The sequence below is a fragment of the Lissotriton helveticus genome, chromosome 4_1 (genome assembly GCF_964261635.1).
Source record: "Lissotriton helveticus chromosome 4_1, aLisHel1.1, whole genome shotgun sequence".
Classification (NCBI taxonomy): domain Eukaryota; kingdom Metazoa; phylum Chordata; class Amphibia; order Caudata; family Salamandridae; genus Lissotriton; species Lissotriton helveticus.
Window position 1 is genome coordinate 708,109,245 of NC_136063.1, and position 23,992 is coordinate 708,133,236.

General features: G+C 52.2%; 1 protein-coding gene across 1 annotated transcript in view; it reads left to right on the plus strand.

Annotated features, from left to right (window-relative positions):
• The window catches only part of LOC144828052 (ethanolaminephosphotransferase 1-like), a 581,090-nt gene that overhangs the window by 155,928 nt on the left and 401,170 nt on the right, over window positions 1-23,992 (plus strand). The window contains exon 5 of the mRNA XM_078686188.1: window positions 4,216-4,487. Coding sequence (XP_078542314.1) covers window positions 4,216-4,487 — 272 coding nt within the window. The remainder of the gene's footprint in view (window positions 1-4,215; window positions 4,488-23,992) is intronic.

Genomic DNA, 23,992 nt, shown 5'->3' on the forward strand with positions numbered 1-23,992 from the left:
CGTGAACTGGGGTCCATTGTCACTCAAGATCGATTTTGGTATTCCTTCCCTTGTGAAAGTCTCTGACAAAAACTTAATGATGTTCTCAGTGTCCATGGACTCATCTACTCTCAACTCCGGCCACTTTGAGTATCGATCCATGAGCACACACACATATTTCTGTGTGCCTTGGTCATCTAGGACCGGTCCCAAAATGTCTATGGATAGTTCTTCCCACGGATTTGAAGGAGGGTCAAACTTCCCTATCGCTGGCCTCAAAGGTTTTAATGTCTTGTCCGCCCGTTGACATTGTGGACATTCTCTGACATGCCTTTCAGCCCTTATGTCCATGCCTGGCCACCAGTAATTTTGTTTTGCTCTTGCCTTGAGTTTCCCTATGCCCAGGTGTCCCTCATGTAGCAAGTCCACAAGTTTTGAGGTGAGGTTCCTTGGGGGGATCACCTTATCTCCCCTGTACATGAAGACCCCTTTGTCTCCTATCGACAGTTCTTCCCGCACTTCAAAGTACGGCTTGAGGCTCGCCCTCACATTTCTTTTGTCCGGCCATCCTTGTACAATGTGCCCTTTCACTTCCTTCATGTCGAGATCCTCTTCGTATGACTCTGTCCATTCTTGTAGACTGATTAGTTTCTCTTGGTCTTCTATAAGAGCTACCAACTCCCCACTGCCGGCAGGGTCTTCCTCTCCTAGCTCCATGGCAGCTGCCCTGCTCAGGTAATCCGCTACTCGGTTCCGGTTCCCGGGAATGTACTCCACGTCGTACCTGAACTCGAGTAACTTTAGAGACATTTTGGATATCCTGGGAGTGGCACTGGCGTGTCCGCTCGACGTCAGCACCTTCACCAACGGCTTGTGATCTGTTTTGAGTAGAAAGCGTGTTCCCCACAGAAATTGCCGGAATCTCGCCATGGCCCATACTACCGCCAGCATCTCCTTCTCAATCACACTGTATTTGCTCTCCGTTTCTGTCAATGCTCTGGATGCAAAGCTGATGGTCTCCATTTCCCCTCTTCCTCTGTCTTGCATGAGTACAGCGCCCAGGCCCTTGTCGCTGGCATCTGTCGTCAGCACGGTGGTGCCTTGTGGGTCGTAACCTTTGAGGGGAACAGCTCCTGTAACATCCTTTTTGATAGTTTCGAACTCTGCTTGGGCTTCTGGTGTCCACTGGAACACTGTGCTTTCCCTGGTCAACAGCCTCAAGTTGTGGGTCTTGGAAGCGAAGTGTACCACAAACTTGCTGTAGTACTCCGCCATCCCCAGGAACGACCTGACCTCTTCCTTGTTCTTGGGCGGCGGTGCTTCAGCGATGGCTTTAACGTTTTCCAACTTGGGGGTAACACCCTGTTGTCCGATCTCGTGTCCTAGGTACGTTACCGACTGCAGTCCCAACCGACACTTCGTCCACTCCGCCGTAAGGCCTTTGTTCTCTAGTGTTTTCAACACTCTTCCCAGCTTCTGATCGTGATCCTGCTTGTCTCGCCCCATCACCAGGATGTCATCCTGGAAATACTGGACGTCCTTGCAGTCTCTGAATAGTTGGTGCATCATTTTCTGGAAGACTGCAGCCGCCGAGGCCAGCCCAAAAGGCATTCGACAGAACTGGTAACATCCAAACGGAGTGATGAAGGATGTGAGACGTTTGCTGTCCGGGTGAAGTGCGATTTGGTGATAGGCCGAGGTCAAGTCGATAGTGGAGTACCACTGTACCCCCCTGGTCTTGGCCAACATCTCTTCAATTCTGGGGAGGGGAAATTTATCCACAACAATATTCTTATTCAGTTCTCTCAGATCCACACAGAGCCGGACCTTCCCATTTGGCTTCATTACGACCACCAAAGGCGCCAACCATTCTGCACAGGTTATCGGCTCTATTATTCCCTTCTTTTCCAACTCCTGGAGTTCACTCTGGACTGCTTCTCTTACCGCAATCGGCACATTCCTCAATTTGTGAGCTACCGGGATGGCCCCTTCCTTGAGCATGATCTTGTGTTGGAAGTTTTCCATCCGTCCCACCGTGCCTCCAAACACTTTCGGGTAGTTCTCCTTCCACTTGTTCAGGTCCGGCCATTCCTCTTGCTCTGTGAGTAATATTTGCTCCTTTCCTCCTGGATCCAGTTTTATTCCTAGGTCGCCCTGGTCTAGCCATCCCAGGACCGAGGGTCCCTTTTCTGTGATGTACAGCTTGCACCATGCTGACCGGCCCCTGAATTCGAACAATAGGCGGCGGAACCCCACCATTGGAATGCGGTCGCCATTGTAAGTGACCGGTCGAATGTCTAGCTTTTCCAACTCCGGTCCCAACTTGGGTCTGAACGTTTCTTCCCACACTGCCCGTTGGATGATGGTAAAGGGGGATCCTGTGTCTGCCACCACAGTGATGGTGATTCCACCCATAGACATGTCCAGAATGGGTTTTGTGGATTTCCTCCCTTCTACGCTCATTACCTGGTCGTATATGCATAGGACAGTGACCACCTCTTCCTCTGCAACCTCCTCCAGATCTTCTTTGCCTTGATCGACGCATTTCACCGTTTCCTTGGGATGTTTCTTCCTACACACCTTCTCATAGTGGCCTAAGATACCACAGTGTAGGCACTTGGCTCGGAACGCGGGACATCTTCTATCGCGTGCGTCGTGGGACCAACTGCCACATCTGTAGCATGATTTCTTGCCGTCATTGCCTGTTTGCTTCCCTTGCCATCTGCTGGTTCCTTTGGTTGCTGGGTCTTTGCCTCTCTGGTCTTTACGGTGGTCTCCCTCTTGTATCCTGTTCACCATCGTTGGGGTGGTTACATCTTTCTTGGTTGCCACAGCGCACCTCCTTGCGAGTTCCGCCCTTTTTACGATGACCATTACATCTTTGAGTGTGGTGTCGCCGCTCGCCCACAACTTGTCTTGGACATTTGTGCTCGTAGTGTGCATCACGATCTGGTCCTTTATGAATTCGTCCTCCCACAGTGCGTATTTACACGGGGCCGCCAGCTTCCTCAAGGCCCCTACGTATTCCTCTATGGTTTCTCCAGCCCGTTGTTTCCTTTGCTGGAAGTTAAACCTGTCCACTGACACACAGATGGTGGGACGGTACCGTTCATCCAGATCTTCCAATGCATGGGCATAGACATCCTTATCCGTGTCCTCTCTCTTCTTGGGCACCAGACTCTTGTAAATCCTGAGGCCCTCCGGTCCCAGGTTCAGCAACAGGATAGGTTTCTTTCTTTGGGGGGTGAATGTTTCTTCATTTTCATCCTCCAGGACCCCTATGAAATTATCGATATATTCTTTCCAATCTTCCCACTTCATCAGGGGGTCCCCAGGTTTCGGTAGGAATTGCACTGGTGCAATTGCATAGCCTGCCGGTGTGCTCATTCTCACCTCCCTGATCGCTGTCGCTTTGACGTCCTTGCTGGTGGGGCTCCCTGGGGCGCTGTCCTTCGCTTCTGTATTGGCGCCCTCCTGGGGACTCCTAGTGCTGGTCCCCACTTCCTCCCCTTTGGTAGCCAGCGCTGTTCCTACCTTCCGCGGTGTGGTGGGAAGGTCTGCGCGGTGGTTTATCTTCTGCGGGGTGCGGTGCTGCCTGTCCGGCCACTTCGCCGCCCCTCCGGTGGTTGTGGCTCTGCCACGCTCCTCAACCTGTCGTTCCTTGGTGGGCTCAGCCGTGCCCCCTTGTGCTCTCCTCAATCTGGCCTTGTGGGGCAGTTCGACGCTGTGTTCAGGTGGTCAGGGAGTTGCCTACCCTGCTGCTGCCCACGTGGTGGAGGGTTCGATTGTTCCTCTACTGAATTGGCCAGCTGGAGCATCCCACCTTCGTCGCCACTGTAATGTAGGTACCTGCAATAATGTGCACAATACTGTTTGTGGGTTTATTAAGTATTTATTAATCAAGTAATTAGTATTGTTGAGGAGCGCCGGCCGGCGCTTCCGATCATTGCCTTGTCTCGGCGCGCACTGGGGATGCGCGCGCAGCCCGCCAACATGGCCGCCGCACGTCACGTCTACGTGACGTGCATAAACTAGAATGCGCACGCTACAATTTCATTTTTCAAAATCAGTAACAGCACAATATATTGCCTTTTTGTAGGTCATAACACTTCAACAGACTTTCTCTAACTTATATTGTACAACTACTCAGCAAGCTACAACTTACAACAGAAAAAACAGCTTACTGTGAACCACATAGGCGAAACCTAATGCGTTTACCAATGCTTGTTGTTCCAGACTCCATAGACGGGAAGCACGCGAGGCGCATCCAGTGCACGGGCCCCCTGGGAGAGTTCTTCGACCACGGCCTGGACAGCTGGGCTTCCTCCCTCTTCACGCTGTCTCTGTTTTCCGTTTGGGGGAGTGGCGCGGACATACCGTGGGCACCCTCGGCACAGGGAATGTATTACCTCACCCTCATTGTCCTGCTGACTTTCATTCTCACACACTGGGAAAAATGCAACACCGGCGTGCTCTTCCTTCCCTGGGCCTACGACACGAGCCAAGTGGTGAGTCTGTGGAGAACCTGCGTAACTGCGTCACTGCGCTTCCAAAATAACCTACGCGAACTGCATTTTTCCTGAAACAAGTAATATTTATTGAAAATGGCAAGTTGTTTCCACCTACTTATGATATTCAGTTATTTTTCTCAGCTCTTGTTTAGTTGAGGGCGATTTTGTATATATGTAATGTAAGTTATGAAATACAAAATGAATATATTTTCTGCAGGATGCTTTTTAGGGCTCGGACTCCTCCCCCTGGGGGAGGAGTTTCGAGATCCTAATGTTATAAGAAAAAAAAGAAGAAGAAGAAGAAGGGCCTTGGTGAGAGGAATTCCACACATTCCTTTGCGTTTTCTGGCATCTGGTCAGTGATTCGTCTTCCCTGTGCTGTGTATGTAGTAGCCTTGAAGTGATAGGCTGTAAGTAATGTACGCGTGCCCGATGTGGCATTTTGTGTGCGAGAACGAGCATGGCAGAGTGATTAATCTTAATTACGAGCTGTGAGAGTGCCCGTGTAATGCAAGCCAGATGATGCGAACGCGTTCACAGCGGTGAGCGCGTTCAATGTTAAATGACGAGAGGCAGCAGGCGAGGCTCACAGAAGATGACTCATACATGCTCGTCCACACTGTAGTTCTTGTTTTACAATACGATTGCTTTCGCGATCGGTTGAAGTGCCACTTGTTTTTTAATAGAACGAACCTTTCCGAAGAAGGGACAGACCGCAATAGTGCATTACGAGGGTGAGTGATGATTACGAAGAGAATTTAGATTTGTGGGAGTCACTTGGAATAATGCAACATCGTGTTTGTCACTAAAAAAAAACACTTGCACGTCTTAGCACTGCACTCTTAAGCATTCATTGGTACGTTTAGTATATCAAGTGACACCGGTTAAAATGTCCAGTGGAGGTACCCTTTGTAGACTCGCATCTGTTTGTCATAGCGCGATTATCCCAAGAATGGAGCGATGCGGGGAAGTTAGCGAGTGAAGGTGGTTACCTCCTTCTTACAGTGTAATTCATACTGCGCAGCACTTCGGATATAGCCTCAGCCAAGACCCAACAAATCAGGCATATAAATATTGATGGGTCCTCAGTGATCCGGGGGGTGGCTCAGGACCGATGTATGCCCCATATAGGTAGGAGGCTGGGCGCAGAGATAGGCAGTCAAACGTTTTCCTCTCCAGCTTGATCTAGCATCCGCAGCAATCTTACCCAGCTACAGATAGATGTCAGCGCGGCCGGTGGTGGCCTAACATCCAGACTCTCTCCCAACAGCGCCGCCGAGCCAGACGCTACATGCCCCTTGTGGTGTCAGTCGTGTGGAGAGGGCAATTATGTGTAGAGGGCTGTTATGTGCTGTGTGCTGTTGAGTGCTGTGTGCTGTTGAGTGCTGTGTGCTGTTGAGTGCAGAGTGCTGTGTGCTGTTGAGTGCAGAGTGCTGTTGAGTGCTGTTGAGTGCAGAGTGCTGTGTGCTGTTGAGTGCTGTGTGCTGTTGAGTGCTGTGTGCTGTTGAGGGCAGAGTGCTGTTGAGGGCAGAGTGCTGTTGAGGGCATAGGGCAGTTGAGTGCTGTTGAGTGCTGAGTGCAGTTGAGTGCAGAGTGATGTGTGCTGTTGATAGTGTGTGCTGTGTGCTGGTGAGTGCTGTGTGATGTTGAGGGCAGACTGCTGTTGGGGGCAGAGTGCTGTTGGGGGCAGAGTGCTGTTGGGGGCAGAGTGCTGTTGGGGGCAGAGTGCTGTTGGGGGCAGAGTGCTGTTGGGGGCAGAGTGCTGTTGGGGCAGAGTGTTGTTGGGGGCAGAGTGCAGTTGGGGGCAGAGTGCTGTTGAGTGCTGTGTGCTGTTGAGTGCTGTGTGCTGTTGAGTGCTGTGTGCTGTTGAGTGCTGTTATGTGCTGGGTGCTGATGAGTGCTGTGTGCTGTTGAGGGCAGAGTGCTGTGTGCTGTTGAGTGCTGTGTGCTGTTGAGTGCTGTGTGCTGTTGAGTGCTGTGTGCTGTTGAGTGCTGTGTGCTGTTGAGTGCTGTGTGCTGTTGAGTGCTGTTATGTGCTGGGTGCTGATGAGTGCTGTGTGCTGTTGAGGGCAAAGTGCTGTTGAGGGCAGAGTGCTGTTGAGGGCAGAGTGCTGTTGAGGGCAGAGTGCTGTTGAGGGCAGAGTGCTGTTGAGGGCAGAGTGCTGTTGGGGGCAGATTGCTGTTGGGGGCAGAGTGCTGTTGGGGGCAGAGTGCTGTTGGGGGCAGAGTGCTGTTGGGGGCAGAGTGCTGTTGGGGGCAGAGTGCTGTTGGGGGCAGAGTGCTGTTGGGGGCAGAGTGCTGTTGGGGGCAGAGTGCTGTTAGGGGCAGAGTGCTGTTAGGGGCAGAGTGCTGTTAGGGGCAGAGTGCTGTTGAGGGCAAAGTGCTGTTGAGGCCAGAGTGCTGTTGAGGCCAGAGTGCTGTTGAGTGCTGTGTGCTGTTGAGTGCTGTGTGCTGTTGAGTGCTGTGTGCTGTTGAGTGCTGTGTGCTGTTGAGTGCTGTTATGTGCTGGGTGCTGATGAGTGCTGTGTGCTGTTGAGGGCAGAGTGCTGTTGAGGGCAGAGTGCTGTTGAGGGCAGAGTGATGTTGGGGGCAGAGTGCTGTTGGGGGCAGAGTACTGTTGGGGGCAGAGTGCTGTTGAGGGCAGAGTGCTGTTGAGGCCAGAGTGCTGTTGAGGCCAGAGTGCTGTTGAGGCCAGAGTGCTGTTGAGGCCAGAGTGCTGTTGAGGCCAGAGTGCTGTTGAGTGCAGAGTGCTGTTGAGTGCAGAGTGCTGTTGAGTGCTGTTGAGTGCAGAGTGCTGTGTGCTGTTGAGTGCAGAGTGCTGTTGAGTGCTGTTGAGTGCAGAGTGCTGTGTGCTGTTGAGTGCTGTGTGCTGTGTGCTGTTGAGTGCTGTGTGCTGTTGAGGGCAGAGTGCTGTTGAGGGCAGAGTGCTGTTGAGGGCAGAGTGCAGTTGAGGGCATAGGGCAGTTGAGTGCTGTTGAGTGCTGAGTGCAGTTGAGTGCAGAGTGATGTGTGCTGTTGATAGTGTGTGCTGTGTGCTGGTGAGTGCTGTGTGATGTTGAGGACAGACTGCTGTTGGGGGCAGAGTGCTGTTGGGGGCAGAGTGATGTTGGGGGCAGAGTGCTGTTGGGGGCAGAGTGCTGTTGGGGGCAGAGTGTTGTTGGGGGCAGAGTGCTGTTGAGTGCAGAGTGCAGAGTGCTGTTGAATGCAGAGTGCTGTTGAGTGCAGTGTGCTGTTGAGTGCTGTTGAGTGCAGAGTGCTGTTGAGTGCAGAGTGCTGTTGAGTGCAGAGTGCTGTTGAGTGCAGAGTGCTGTTGAGTGCAGAGTGCTGTTGAGTGCAGAGTGCTGTTGAGTGCAGAATGCTGTTGAGTGCAGAATGCTGCTGAGTGCAGAGTGCAGAATCCTGTTGAGTGCAGAGTGCAGAATGCTGTTGAGTGCAGAGTGCTGTTAAGTGCTGTTGAGGGCAGAGTGCTGTTAAGTGCTGTTGAGGGCAGAGTGCTGTTGAGGGCAGAGGGCTGTTGAGGGCAGAGGGCTGTTGCGGACAGAGTGCTGTTGCGGGCAGAGTGCTGTTGAGTGCAGTGCTGTGTGTTGTTGAGTGCTGTGTGCTGTTGAGGGCAGAGTGATGTGTGCTGTTGAGGGCAGAGTGCTGTGTGCTGTTGAGGGCAGAGTGCTGTGTGCTGTTGAGGGCAGAGTGCTGTGTACTGTTGAGGGCAGAGTGCTGTTGAGTGCTGTTGATTGCAGAGTGCTGTTGAGGGCTGAGTGCTGTTGAGGGCAGAGTGCTGTTGAGTGCTGTGTGCTGCTGAGTGTGTGACTATGTGACAGTGTGTGACTATGCAGGGTGACATTGGGAGTGTGCGGGTGAGCAGTGTGTGAATGTTACGGGGCAGTGTGTGAGTGTGCAGAAAACACCACACACACATACACCACACACACATAACGCACACACAAACCACACACCTCAGTCTCTCAACACCACACACTTGTCACCACTCAACACAACACACTCACCACCACACTCACTCCCCAGGCTCACCCCCACAGACTCACCAGCACACACTCACCAGCACACAGAAAACAACACACACAACAACACACCCCCAGCCGTCAATGAATGCTTTCACCATGCACAAACACCAAAAGCCATCATCCATCTGTGCACGCTTTTACCAAGCACACACCCACCAGCCGTCAGTGCACCCTTCCACCAGGCACACACACCTCCAGCCGGCAGTGCACTTTTCCACCAAGCAATCGCAGTATGGTACACTTTACTTTTAAACATATTCATATAAAGCACAGCATGCCACCATTGGTAAAATTACAATTCAACCAACATACTTCCACTACACACCACATGCACACACTCCATAACACATGGCAAAAAGACATTGGCATTTACAATGCCATTAGCTCAAACTCAAATAAATCCGAGCCCGATTGCATTTCTAATGCTTGTTTTGTCTCTCTAACAGATGAGTTCATACACCGAGACACTACCATGTCTCCCCCTCCCTCAGGCGCGCAGGAACTACAGACTGCAGCAGCGCAAAACAGATATATGTTTCTTCCATACAGCTCCAAACTCTTGCCCACCATATCCGCAATAAACAAAATGAGTTCCTCGTTGAACCCATCATCCCAGTCAGGAAAGAGGTTGCTGGTCTGAGGGCTTCGTTTTCTCTGGGACTAAAAGATTTTCGGAGGCTTTTTCAAACACCTGCAGGATACTTGCACCCGCATGTGCCTCATGTACCTCCCAAGACCACTTGTCGAAGTAGTGCATCCGAGGTCACTGTCAACAAGTGCCTGAAAGTACTAAACGGGTACAATAGTATTCATGACACAGAACATCCCTTTGGAAACAACTTGTCCCCATGATCCAGCCCTTCAACTACACCCACTCGGTGAACCAGAACAAGCTAAAGGTGGCACTTGTTCCCCCCCCCCTGTAGTTTCATATAGAAATGTTGTGCATTGTTGCCAAGACTCGAACACTGCTCCCCAGATTTGAGATCGACCGCCCTAGCCGTTAGGCTACATCCTCTACTCAGGTGGTTGCTGATTGTTTCAGCAGCCACCCTGCAGCTTCCTATTAGCCCTGCTACCCAATGCGGGTTCATGTGATTCACTGTTCAGTGTATGATGGGAGATGTACTCATTCATTGAGTGATTGTGCTTCAGGCCATGATAGGTTGTCAGTCGGCCTGTGTGGGCTGTTTCTTCTTTGACCACCCTTAGGGTTGAAATGATTAACTCTCTCGACACGCTGACATCAAAATGTCCTTCATCAGACCTTTGGCCATTACCTTCCCCATTTTCCTTCTAACTATCTTGCTCATCCTTTGCTCATCCCAGTTTTTCGCCCCAATGCTTTCATCAACGCACTTTGGAAGTTACGTAGGCTCCTAATGCACCCCATTCCTATCAAGAAAATGGACCAGTCCCACCTACATTATACAGACTAAGCAGCCTAGCTTCACGTAACGTATGCCCCTGCAACTCCTGAGGTGCAAGGGGGCCCCCAACTCTTTAGGGGCCCCTTATCCTTTCAGGGAAACCCCATTCAGCCCAAGGCCAATAAGGATATGGGAAACTCTGGGGCCCCTCCACACATTCTGCAGGGGCCCCCAACTTTTTAGGTCGAGCCTAAGGCATTGCTTGTTATGTTATGTTATGTTATGTTATGTTATTATAATTTCCAAAGCGCACGAATACCCAGATGTGTCTTGGTGCTGGACCTAAGTAGCCTGAACAGAAGAGAAGAAAACAAGAATACAGTAAACTTAGTTAAACAACCAGGTTTTCAGACTTTTTCTAAAGGTGATAAGTGAGTTGGCTGCTCGTATATCTACTGGAAGAGTGTTCCAGAGTTTAGCTGTACAGTAGCTTATACTTCGGCCACCCCAATTTGCCTTACGAATTTTAGGTACCAGCATCAACCTGGCGTTGGAAGACCGTAAACATCTACCTGGGGGGTACCATGCAAACAAACTTTTCAGTGGTTCTGGCCCAATGTTATTCAATGCCTTGTAAGCGAGGCACAGTACTTTAAATTTAATGCGCTGAATGACAGGCAACCAGTGGAGTTTCCGCATATCCTCTGAAACAGATTGATATTTTGGTACATCCAACAAGAGCCTAACAGCGGCATTCTGTACCATTTGCAATTTTTTCAGGTGCTGCTTTTGCAACCCAGGATAGAGGCCATTGCAATAATCTAATTTCGAAAGCCCTAACATTGTTACCATCGTTCTCCTAAGGTCTGAGGGGATGAAGGGTATAATCTTTTTCAGTTTTCTTATCAGGTTGAATGCAGTGGACACTGTTGAATTAGTTTGCTGAGAAAAGGTAAGTTTGTTATCAATCCACACCCCGAGGTTCTTTGCCTTTTCTACCCGCTTCGGTAGTTCTCCAATATCCACCGGCCACCATAAGTCATCCCATATGGGTCGGAGATTGCCAAAGATAACTACCTCGGTTTTATCCGAGTTCAATTTAAGGCAGTGTCTACCCATCCAATTACTAACTTCTCTCATACAATTCTGTAATTGAGAAGCAGGTTGAGCTTGATCTTTATGCACCTCTACAACAATTTGAGTGTCATCGGCATATGATGTTAAATTGAAGCCGAATTTTTGAACCAAAGGGGACAATTCTGACACATAAATGTTGAACAGGGATGGACTTAACGATGACCCCTGAGGAAACCCACAAGGGAGTACATAAGGGGCAGCTTGAAACTGGTCAAGGGTCACAGTCTGTTTCCTGTTTTTTATGAATGATGCTATTAAGGAGAGAGCTGATTTCTTTACTCCTATCTTTCCCAGACGCTGGAGCAGTGTATCATGGTGCACAGTATCGAAGGCTGCCGACAAATCGAGGAGAATCAGAACAGCCGCACCTACCTGATCCATAGGTGCCCTGATCTCCTCGGTAGCCTTAATTAGTGCCGTTTCCGTACAGTGCCCTGACCGGAAACCAAATTGAGAGGGGTCAAGTAGATCCTTTTCCTGAATGAACTGAGAAACTTGTTTATTCATTATTTTCTCTGCTATTTTTGCCGGGAAAAGTAGTCTAGCAATTGGACGATAGTTATTTGTTATCGTTATATCCAGGTTAGCCTTCTTTATCAAAGGAAGAATCGCTGTGTCCTTCCAGATGGCCGGGAATGAGCCTGATAGGAACATATTGTTAAAAATGTTGGTCAATATAGGACTCACCTCCTTTGCTATACTTTTTAGTACTGCAGGGGGGCAGGGATCCGACAGGGAGCCGGATTTTATTTCTTGAATGAGTTTTTCCACCAGTTCACTATGCACCTGAGAGAAACTAAAAACATCATTCTCTTTAATTTTAAAGATGGGGGAAACTGAGATTGAAGGATTGGGAATGGCGGAGAAATTATTTTAGATTAACAAGAAAGGGACTCAGTTGTTCCTAGACGAAGAGTAATAATAATAATAATACTACTACGGTCAAGAGGGGAGGAAAATTGATGAAGGGGTAGTGCTCAGTGGAGTGCTCCCCTGGGCATCCCATTAGTTGGAATGAATGGCCTCACACACTCTTGCGAGTGTCATGCTTCATCATCGGCCGTTGCTCCTCGTTGGGCAGGCGGTGCAATGCCCAACGGGCTAACCATCAATTTGTAACTGTTGTACTACCGGATCCGGTAGAGATGGGTAGGAGAAAGAGCACTGGCCGAGGCTCTGAGCACCATTAAACCCCTATTGGTTCTCTCCCTTGATGCCACACCTACCGGGTACTGTTGACACCTGTACTCCTTGACCTATAGGCAAGAGCGGTTACGCCCAGGTAGTACAACAGTTACAAATTGATGGTTACAGGTTGATACTTTAAGGTCTTCCCCTTTGTGATAGATGTAAATTAGATAAGGTCCTGAAGAATCGCAGCACAACCGCAGAAGCGAGAAACATGTTGACCTCACGTAACGCTGTGTAGTCCTAGATCGTGATACAGAACCTAATTTCTGGCGATCGTAGGCCACCCACTGGTTTTACTTATAGTAGGGGAACCACCAGAATAAATTGCTCTCCGGTATCCCTTGCTATATTTTAACACACCCACCCACACTATCCACCTCTTACCTGGCCCCTCACTTGCACTTCACCCACAGGCTGTTGGAAAAAAGATCTCCGATAAAGAGCCCCTCCTAGAGGTGAGCCCGTTGGACATTGCACCGCCTGCCCAACGAGGAGCAACGGCCGATGATGAAGCATGACACTCGCAAGAGTGTGTGAGGCCATTCATTCCAACTAATGGGATGCCCAGGGGAGCACTCCACTGAGCACTACCCCTTCATCAATTTTCCTCCCCTCTTGACCGTAGTAGTATTATTATTATTATTACTCTTCGTCTAGGAACAACTGAGTCCCTTTCTTGTTAATCATTGCTACATGGGGCTCCGACTCATGTTGGACCTTCCATTCTAATTTCTTGGAATGGTAAATTGAGCCTTAGGATCAACTCTTGATCTGACTCTTCTACCCCCCCTTTTTGATACAAATTATTTTAGATGTCATAGACTTTATTCCTGAACGTGGTTGCAATGTTATCACAGAGAACTTGACTACGTCCAACTGTAGATTTATTGGATATGACCGTTAGTTTTTCAACCACTTTAGCATTGCTTGTTGGCGAGATTATAGTAAGGCTTTCAAAAGTGTACCCAAACTGCGGATCGGGTACAGTGCATGTAAGCACGACCATGCGCATTGTGAACAGCTGCCATTTGCTACCAGACTCTTTGTGTGCGCGCGCCGCGCTCCGCCTCTTCTGCCACTTCAGCTCACCAGGCTGCACACCCCCTCACACCTCCCTCGCCAATGTCCCTCCCACCCTTACTTTGATCTCCGCCGTGAGTTCTCACAGGTTAATGGCCCTCCCCCAGCACAGAGCGCGCATCGCTTGTTATCTTGTGTGCCTGCTTCCATCTCTCTCCTCCCGTCGTTCTCTCATTATCACCTTCTACTCTTCATATTTCCATTTACTTATTTATAAAGTTAGTTATCAATGTTTACTTCCTCCTTTCTGTTTTTATCGCGTGTTCCTTCTTTGATCTTTCCCCTTCCTTATTTTCCTCTCGTCCCTTTGCATTTCCCTTTTGTTTGTTTCCCATTGTTCTTTAGCTCTAATTTCTTCTCCATTCCTTCTTTCATCTTTACCGATTTTGCTTTTGTCTTTGGTGGCAACATTTTTTTTCCAAATTCATTTTGGCTTGAGAGTTTATGCAGGGTTTTGTAGCCATGAAAACTACTTACTCCCTGCAGATGTCTGCTTCTACAGTCGTCCCCATGAACACTGCTTCGTCCTGCCATGACAGTTGATAGTGCCTTTTGAAGATGGAAACACCTACGGGTGCCCCCTTTTCATGCACAATTAAAAATGTATTATAATAAAACAATTTACAACCAGAGGGGAGTTTCACTAGCTAGAGAAGACTGCTTGGATAAAAAATTCAGAAAAGGGGGTGGTGATGAACAGAGTGTCTGAATTAAGCAGACCACTCTTACCCAGTCCAAAGATCAGGGCTTGATCAATCACCGTTATTTAGCTCACTGCCCCATCCCAGCTCAGAACCTGGCTATATGCAAATTAGTCTGTCCCTGGCCCAGTGCATCATGGGAACAGGGAAGACCAAACTACCAAGCCAATTCTTCACCAGAAAGGAGACAAGCTACCGGGGACCGGTTTCTGGCATTTCAGCCTCGTCGGCCCGGCTTGCTTGAATCCTGATGGAGCAGTGAGCAAGGGACTCATGTCTGAGTATACCCTGCCACACCTATAGTGGCCAAAAACGATTCAGAAAAGGGGGTGGTGATGAACAGAGTGTCTGAATTAAGCAGACCACTCTTACCCAGTCCAAAGATCAGGGCTTGATCCATCACCGTTATTTAGCTCACTGCCCCATCCCAGCTCAGAACCTGGCTATATGCAAATTAGTCTGTCCCTGGCCCAGTGCATCATGGGAACAGGGAAGACCAAACTACCAAGCCAATTCTTCACCAGAAAGGAGACAAGCTACCGGGGACCGGTTTCTGGCATTTCAGCCTCGTCGGCCCGGCTTGCTTGAATCCTGATGGAGCAGTGAGCAAGGGACTAAAAAAGGATAACAAATTCATTTACAAATAAAACAGGCTGCTTTGGAGCAGATTTGTTTTGTGTGCATGGACAAGCCACCCTTGTAGATGTCCGCTACGAATGAGCATAGTTTATCCATGTTTAACTGTGTATTTCGCAGCACATATCACTGTTGTAACCCATGTGTGCAGCACCAGTACTATGAGCCTCTGGTGCTCAGTGCCACAAAGGCTGCAGCACAGTAACTTGCTACAGTACAGAAATCCAAGCTTGTGAGCACGATGCTGCGGTCCAGTCCTAGATATTCTTACCAGCCTGCCAGTCCTCTTCAGACTGCAGCTCCTTTCCTCCCCCGCTGGAGATCTAATGTAAGTATTGCGCCTGCCGCTGTCCATGGACTTCCGGCCACGCTTGCCTTCACCCCTGCCCTCTAGCCCCACTGGCAAACCTGTTAATTACCCTTTACACATACAAATCTGACCCCCTGGCCAACCAAACGCCTGAGTGATTCATCGCACCAGCCCCCTTGCTTGGAATTCGCGCCCCTCCCCGCGCAGGCACATTTAAATGCTTATTGTCTGTGGAGCTCGCGGCCATGAGTGAACTCCTCACTAAAGTAAAACCCTCCCTCAAACTTCAAAGGTCTCCAAGGTCGGTGCACCATCTCCCTGATGAAAAATTGTAGTCCAAAATCACATCCTAATATTGACAAGAGTACACAATGAAAGTGAGTTTTAACACTGACAAAACTGCCCATTGTTATAGCGCTCACCACCCTCTTGGTGCTTGAATAATGCACGTCTCACATCCTAATATTGACAAGAGTACACAATGAAAGTGAGTTTTAACACTGACAAAACTGTCCATTGTTATTTTTTTTTTTAAACACATTTTTATTGATTTTACACATCAACACACACACAAATGACAGTGGATTCTCCAGTTGCATGTTACATATCAATAGTTCTATTATTCGCCCCACATGCCAGTGCCCTACCCCTCCCGCTCCCCCCACCCCCTCTACCCCCACCCCCCCATGTCAGTGTGCTACGTTCATTACTCTTGCGGTGCAACATAAATCTGCATGAAACAGCAGGTGTCTCCTCCTATGACTTGAACAGCAACTCCCCAGCCTATATGGGGTCTAAATACTACGCAGACCAGGGCATGTAACTCAGTCCAACTGCTACAACTCTCGATGCGGCCATCCAGTTCCTCGGCTGTCAATGGGCATGTAGGACTAGTGTGCTATTTCCCCAGCAGGTGTCCCCGCCCTCCCCGCTTCCGTCGCAACCTCCTGACTCACAGGGGCCTCCGCCTCACTGCCCTCTGCAACTTCTGACAATGATTGTAATTCTACCACTAGCGCGCTCCACGCCCTGGATGTTTCTAGCGCTTTATCATTAGCGGCGCGGTTGGCTAATTGTAAGCGGAGCGTCCCTTCACTAGACGCCCATTGCTGAAAACACCCCCGCCATCTCAGGAAGCTGGGACCCCCCCTAGATTTCCAGTGCAGAGTGAGCTCCCTCTTGGCCAGGATCAACCCCAAATCGAAAAATTTACTGGTAACCTTCGTGGACGGGGTGTGCGGGAACCAGAGTAGGAGGCAGGTTCCCATATCTGTTTCAACTTGGCGTCCCGTAATCTCATTCAGACAAGTCACAACATCAGCCCAGTACGAGCCAAGCCCCGCGCACGCCCAGGACATGTGCCCAAAGTCAGCACCTGTCCGCGTTACAGCGAGGACACGCCGAATGCGCCCCACCGAAAACACGCTGGATCTGGGCCGGTGTCCAATACGCCCTTTGTAGAGTGTAGTATTGGACCAGTTGGAACCGAACATTGTGCGTGCCCTTCCAGGCCCGGCGCACAATTTGGGGCCAAGTCATCTCCGATATCTGCCGGCCCAGATCTGTTTCCCAGCGTTCCCGCAGCCTATCCAGTGGAGGGGGGCCTTCTAGTGCCAATCTCCTATATAAACAAGTAATAGCTTTGAAGGTTCCAGCCGCCATCACGACATATTGGCAGCCCAACGACGTGGGAGGTTCCGCCAAACCCTTCCTCCAGCGTCTCTGGAGCGCTGCGACCAAAGCCGCGTGGAGTAGGAAGTCGCCTCTCGGCAAATCAAATGTCTCCTGCAGGTCGGAAAAAGACAACAAGACGCCATCCCTGTACCAGTCTCCTACCATGTGGACCCCACGGTCCTCCCAAGTAGCCAGCCCCGACCAGTCCCCGCCGTGCGGGAGGGCTGTACACATGCCCAAGGGGATCTCCGGCGCATAAGGAACGTGGATACCTGCCCGCTTCTGACTACGAAGCCAGCAGTGGCGGAGGGTGCATTCCTCTAGAGACAGCTGGTCCAGTCGGAGTCCCTGCTGAAGCAGTATGAAAGATAGAACGTGACGCTGTATAATTCTGCCCTGCGACCCGTCCGGGCCCCTAAACTCCTGCGCCACAGCCTGCGTGAGCCACTGTAGTTGCGCCGCCAGATAGTACCATCCAAAATCCGGCACAGCTAGGCCTCCCTCTTCCCGCGATCTGAGTAGGGTGGAGAAAGCTACACGCCTCCTACCAGAGCCCCATATAAATCCTATCACCATCGACCGCAATATCCGAAAAAAAGAGAGCGGAATCCACACCGGCAGTGTGCAGAAAAAATAAAGCAAGCGCGGGAGGACCACCATCTTCAGTAATGCTATTCGTCCGGCCACAGACAAGGGAAGGGTGCGCCAGAATCCAATATTGCCTCTGACGCCTCTCAGCGCTCTGCCCACATTCCCCTCGTACAGGGACGAATGGGTATGATAAATGTGAACCCCAAGATACGGCAGACACTCCGGTTCCCGACGCAGTTCCCCAAGCTCTGTGGGCCGCGCACACCGGGGGGTCAGAGGGAACAGGCAGGTCTTGGACCAGTTAACACGCAGCCCCGACAGTTCACCAAACTCTCGGAGCAAGGCCCGCGCCCCCCACACCGAAGTCTCCACATCAGCCAGATACAACAGGAGGTCGTCGGCATACAGAGAAATATGGTGCAGAACACCACGCAACAGCACCCCCTCGTAATGCCGCCCCTGTCGCGCCCGCGCTGCCAGAGGCTCAATCGCCAATGCGAATAGGAGCGGGGACAGAGAGCAACCCTGCCTAGTACCCCTCGTCACTGCACAAGCCGCGGATATCGTGCGGCCCGTGCGAACCCTAGCAGTAGCAGAAGCACATAACAGCTGCGTCCAACGGACGAAGCCGTCCCCCAACCCGAACCGACGAAGCACGTCGAACAGATACGGCCACTCCACACTATCGAACGCCTTTTCGATGTCCACCGAGAGGACAGCCGCGTCCGGAGGGCCCTCCCCCTCAACGTCCATGACCCGCATCAAGCGCCGTATACACGCCGAGGTGCTCCGCGTGGTGATAAAGCCCGCCTGGTCCGGATGGACGAGAGTGCACATATGGGCCGACAGTCGCGGGGCCAGAATCCTGCTCAGCACTTTATAGTCCACGGTGAGCATCGAGAGTGGACGGTACGCCGTTCTTGCCGTGGGTTGGCCACCTTTCTTCAACAACGGCACAATAATCGCCTCCCTCGTCGACTCCGGCAGCCTGCCCAGTTCCCATGCCTCTCCATAGACCTGTAACAACTGAGGTGTCAGAAGGTCAAGGAATGCAGCATAGAACTCCACCGAGAGACCATCGCCCCCCGGCATCTTCCTCCGGGCCATGTGTTTAATCGCTGCTCTAATCTCCCCCTGCGTAACAGCAGCACCAAGGGCAGTCCCCTGCTCCGACTCCAGCTGCGGAAGCCGAGCCTCATCTAAGAAGGCATCCAAACCCGCCGGGAGCATAGACAATCTACTCCGATACAGCTCCGAGTAATACGCCAGGAACTGGCTATTAATTTCCCGTTGGGAGTAAACCAACACCCCGGTAGGCGTGTTCAGGGACAGAATCGGCGTGTTCCCAGATTGAGGGTTTGCTAGCCACGCCAGCAACGATCCGGCCCGATCCCTCTCGGCGTGGGCCCGGACCATATATTCCCGGTAGTCATGGCAGCGAAGTCTTTCCACCTGTACGGCTACTCGTTCCCTAGCCGCCAACACTTCCTCCCTATCGCTCCCCGCCGTGTGGTTAGCCTTCTCCACCTGCCGGAGCGAGTCCTCCTCCCGCTCCACGTCCGCCAGCAGCGTCCTGCGCACCCCGGCCGAGGATGAAATGCACACGCCTCGTACCACTACCTTGAAGGCATCCCATTCGATCGCTCTGGCAGTTGCGGTGCCCGCGTTCTCCCGAAAATAGCGCTCAAGGCAGTCCTGCAACTCCGTGCGAAATACCGGGTCTTCCAGCATCAACGGATTCAGCCGCCATGTGGGAATCGGCTGCCGCTGTCTAGACCAGAGGACCGTGAGTAAACACGGATTGTGATCTGAGATGGTCCTCGCCAAGTATTCGCTACTGCGTGCAAGTTCGTGTGCCCCAGCTGTACAGAGAATGGTGTCAAGGCGGACGTGGAGATCATGAGGCGCGGAGTAAAACGAGTAGTCCCTGTCGGCGGAATGGTGCGTACGCCAGGCGTCCAGGAGGCCCCATTGCTCTTGCCAGGCCCTCCGGGCCTTGGCCACCCTGCGCACCACCGACTGATCCAGCGGGGGATGGGAGCGATCTAAATCCACATCTACCACCGAATTAAAGTCCCCCCCCCAAGAACACCGTGCCGATCAACAGAGACGCCAACCTCCTTGACAACGCCGAGAAGAACGCAGCCTGATCATAATTAGGGACATAAACACTGCAAAGCGTGACGTCTCGGCCATCCAATCTCCCCAACACCGCTACAAACCTCCCCTCTGAATCAACCTCCGTAGTCATGGGCTGGAAGGGGACGCCCGCCCGAACCCAAATCAACGTTCCCCTAGCATGGGCGGAGTAGGTAGTATAGAAAAGTTGTCCCCTCCATCGCCGCTGTAGCGCACGCCCCTCTGCCATAGTTAAATGCGTTTCCTGCAGAAAGGCTATCTGAACCCCCCTACGCACTAGGTATGCATGCACCTTATACCTCTTACTCATGGAGTTGAGCCCCCGCACATTCCATGTAACACATTTCAGGTCCAACTTAGCCGCCATCTGTAGATCTATAGCGGCAGCCGATCCACAACAACCCTAGCAGCACACTGACAAACCCCTGCAACATCAAACATCCCCAACCAACCCCCATTCCACCCACCCCCAGAACAGGCGCCAAACAGTTGTTACCCATCCAAACTCCTACCCCCACAGGTGAGGGAAACTCTGGAGATCACCAGAGACTCACAAACTATGTGAGAAAGAGGGGATAGCTCAACACCCTCCGGCCGGACAGCAAGAGACCCTCCACACCGTGAGTGGCCGATCCCGATTAAGAAAGGACCTCTCCCCCCCCCCAGCAGCACCCCCGCCCAATCAAAATCACAGTGCCATGGGGCCCCCGTCAGCGCCGCTAACACCCCGGTAAGATAGGGAAAGGCGCCACACCCAGCACCCAGATGAACATGCCTCCAGGAACCCTGGTATAGTCACCCCCAGAGGCCGAGCACCCCTCCTTACTGTTCCTCGCTCAGCTGCCCGGTGGTCACTCGTCCAACAGTCCATCGGCCGTCTGGGGGGTAACCTGTGGCAGTTCCCCAGGATCCTTCTCCGAGGCCCCATCCGAACCCCCCAGTCCCGCTTCATCAGAGCCCAAACAGGAACCCGAATCCAACACAGGGCCCTCAGAAATGAGCGACACCGCCTGCAGGGCGGCCTGCCTCTCCAGTTCCGTCTGCGAAGCCGATGGGGATCGTCGGTTCTGACCTCGTTTCCGATTGCGCCTGCTCCGACGCGGCCGTGGCTGGTCCTCCGCAGCCTCCGTCCATGTTCCCGTACCATCCAACTGTCCATTGTTATAGCATTCACCGCCCTCTTGGCACTTGAATAATGCACGTCATTCACACCCGCTGGTATGTGCGTTTCAGTGATCTCAGAAGGATGCTTGCACCCATTTAAATAGTTGTTCGTGTTCCATTGACCCCCCACTTCATTTCCCCCTCCCCATTAGCCACCCTTTCCATCTCCTCCACTCTCTCCTTCCCTGCTTTACCACACCCGATTGTTTGCCCCTACCACCTCCTCCTGCTGCCCTGCTCCACTGTCATAATACCTCCTAAATACTGCTCCTCTCATCTCCTCTCTCCTCTTCTCCTTTTCCCTCTCCTCCTCCTCCTCCCTTACCCCTCACCTCCCCTTCCTCTTCCATCTTCTTCTGCCTCTTCTCTTCTACCCCACTGCTACCATGCCCTCTCCACTCCTGCCCCACTTCTGCTCTTCACTGTCCTCTCCCCTGGTAAACTGCCCCTAAGATCCCGCCCCATCTGCCCCGATGTTGCTATGTCCTCAGATCCCTCTTCTCCTGACCTGCTCCCCTGTTCTCCCCCCATGTCCTGCTCCACTGATGCACTGCTCCCTTCTCTCCTTCTGCCTGATTATTTGCTCTCTCACTCTCTCACTAACTCACTCTCTCACTAACTAACTTACTCTTTCACTAACTAACTATCTGTATGCCTCTCACTAACTCTCTATCTAACTCTCTTTAAAAACACTAATTCAAGCTATCTCTCTCTCACGGACTCTCTCCAAACTAACTCTCTAACTCCCTCTCTCATAGACTCTCTCTCTTAATAACTAACTTACTAACTCTCTCTCTCTCCTCTCACTCACTCACTTACTAACTTTCACACTCTCTCACTAACTAACTAACTCTCTCATTAACAAACTAACTAACTCACTATCACACTAACTATTACACAGGTACTATTTCCCAAGCTTCAGCCTCCTGTTATTTATGCCCCCTTAACAAAACAAGCATTGGCATAGCCAATAGGTCTCGCCTATGGGACCTTATAAGTGTTTAGTTATCCAGCACAATATCCTTGTTCCGACTAGCCCCCTCTCTTATAAACCTTTCTTCTCTCGTCCCTCCTATGCTTTGCCGTCTCCCTTCCACGACCATGCCACCTCTCCCCACCCTGTCCACTTTCCTCACATCTTGACTCTCTCGCATTTACTGTATCCACCCCCGCTTCATTTTGTCTTCTCCGCCTGCCCTCTACGCCACCCCCTGCTTTCCACAACTTCCCTATCCACCGCTCTCTCCCTCTCTACTTCCCGCTTCGCTTCTCTCTCCCTTGTCTGTCTCCTTTTTTTTCTCTCACTGCCTCTCATATTCAGCCCTCCATACCACCACACCGACCACCACCACCACAACATCCACCACCACCACCACCACCACAACGTCCATCACCATCATGTCCACAACCACCACGTCCACCCCCACCACGTCCACCACCACCACCACCACGTCCACCACCACATCCACCACCACCACATCCACCACCACTAGGTCCTTTACCACCTTGTCCACCACCACCATGTCCACCACCACCACACCCACCTCCACCACCACTATGTCCACCACCACCACCACGTCCAACACCACCATGTCCACCACATCCACCACCACGTCCACCACCACCACCACCATGTCCACCACCATCACGGCCACCACCACATCCACCACGAGAACACTACCACCTCCACCACCACGTCTACCTCCACCACCACCACATCCACTAACACCACCACGTCCACTATCACGTCCACCACCAAGTTCACCACCAAGTCCACCATCACATCCACCACTATATCCACCACCACCACGTTCACCACCACCACGTCCACCACCACGTCCACCACCACCACGTCTACCACCACCACGTCCAAAACCACCACCACCACGTCCACCACCACCACATCCACCACTGCCACCACCATGACCACCACCACATCCACCACCACATCCACCACCACACGTCTACCACCACCACGTCCACCACCACAACCTCCACAACCACCACCTCCACCACCACCTCCACAACCACCACGTCCACCACCACCACGTCCACCACCACCACGTCCACCACCACTAGGTCCACCACCACTACGTCCACCACAACCATGTCCACCACCACCACATCCACCACCACACCCACCTCCACCACCACCACGTCCACCACCACCACGTCCACCACCACTACCACCACCACCACGTCTACCACCACCATGTCCACCACCACATCCACCACCACCACGTCCACCACCACGTCCACAACCACCACCCCCACCACCACCATGTCCACTACCACCAAATCCACCACATCCACCACCACTACGTCCACCACCACCATGTCCACCACCGCCACGTCCCCCACCACACCCACCTCCCCCACCACAACATCCACCACCACATCCACCACCACAACGTCCATCACCACCATGTCCACAACCACCACGTCCACCACCACTACCACCACCACCACCATGTCTACCTCCACCACCACCACATTCACTACCACCACCATGTCCACCACCAAGTCCACCACCAAGTCCACCACCATATCCAACACTACATCCACCACCACCACATCCACCACGTCCACCACCAAGTCCATCACCACCAAGTCCACCACCACCACGTCTACAACCACCACCACCATGTCCACCACCACCACGTCCACCTTCATGTCCACCACCACCACCATGTCCACCACCACCACGTCCACCACCACCACGTCCACCACCACCACATCCACCACCACCACGTCCACCTCCACCACCACGTCCACCTCCACCACCACCACCACGTCTACCATGTCCACCACCACCACGTCCACCACCACCATGTCCACCTTCACGTCCACCACCACCACATCCACAACCACCACGTCCACAACCACCACGTCCACAACCACCACGTCCACCACCACCACGTCCACCACTACCACGTCCACCACCACCACGTCCACCACCACCACGTCCACCACCACCACGTCCACCACCACCACCATGTCCACCACCAACACCACCACATCCACCACCACCACCACGTCCACCACCACCATGTCCACCACATCCACCACCACGTCCACCACCACTACCACCACCCCCACGTCCACCATCACCATGTCCACCACATCCACCACCATGTCCACCACCACCATATCCACCACCACCACCGCAGCCACCACCACATCCACCATGAGGACACTACCACGTCCACCACCACGTCTACCTCCCCACCACCACATCCACTACCACCACCATGTCCACCACCACGTCCACCACCAAGTCCACCACCAAGTCCAGCACCACATCCACCACTACATCCACCAACACGTCCACCACCACGTCCACCACCACCACGTCCACCACCACAACATCCACCACGTCCACCACATCCACCACCACAACGTCCATCACCACCATGTCCACAACCACCACGTCCACCCCCACCACATCCACCACCACGTCCACCACCACGTCCACCACCAAGTCCAC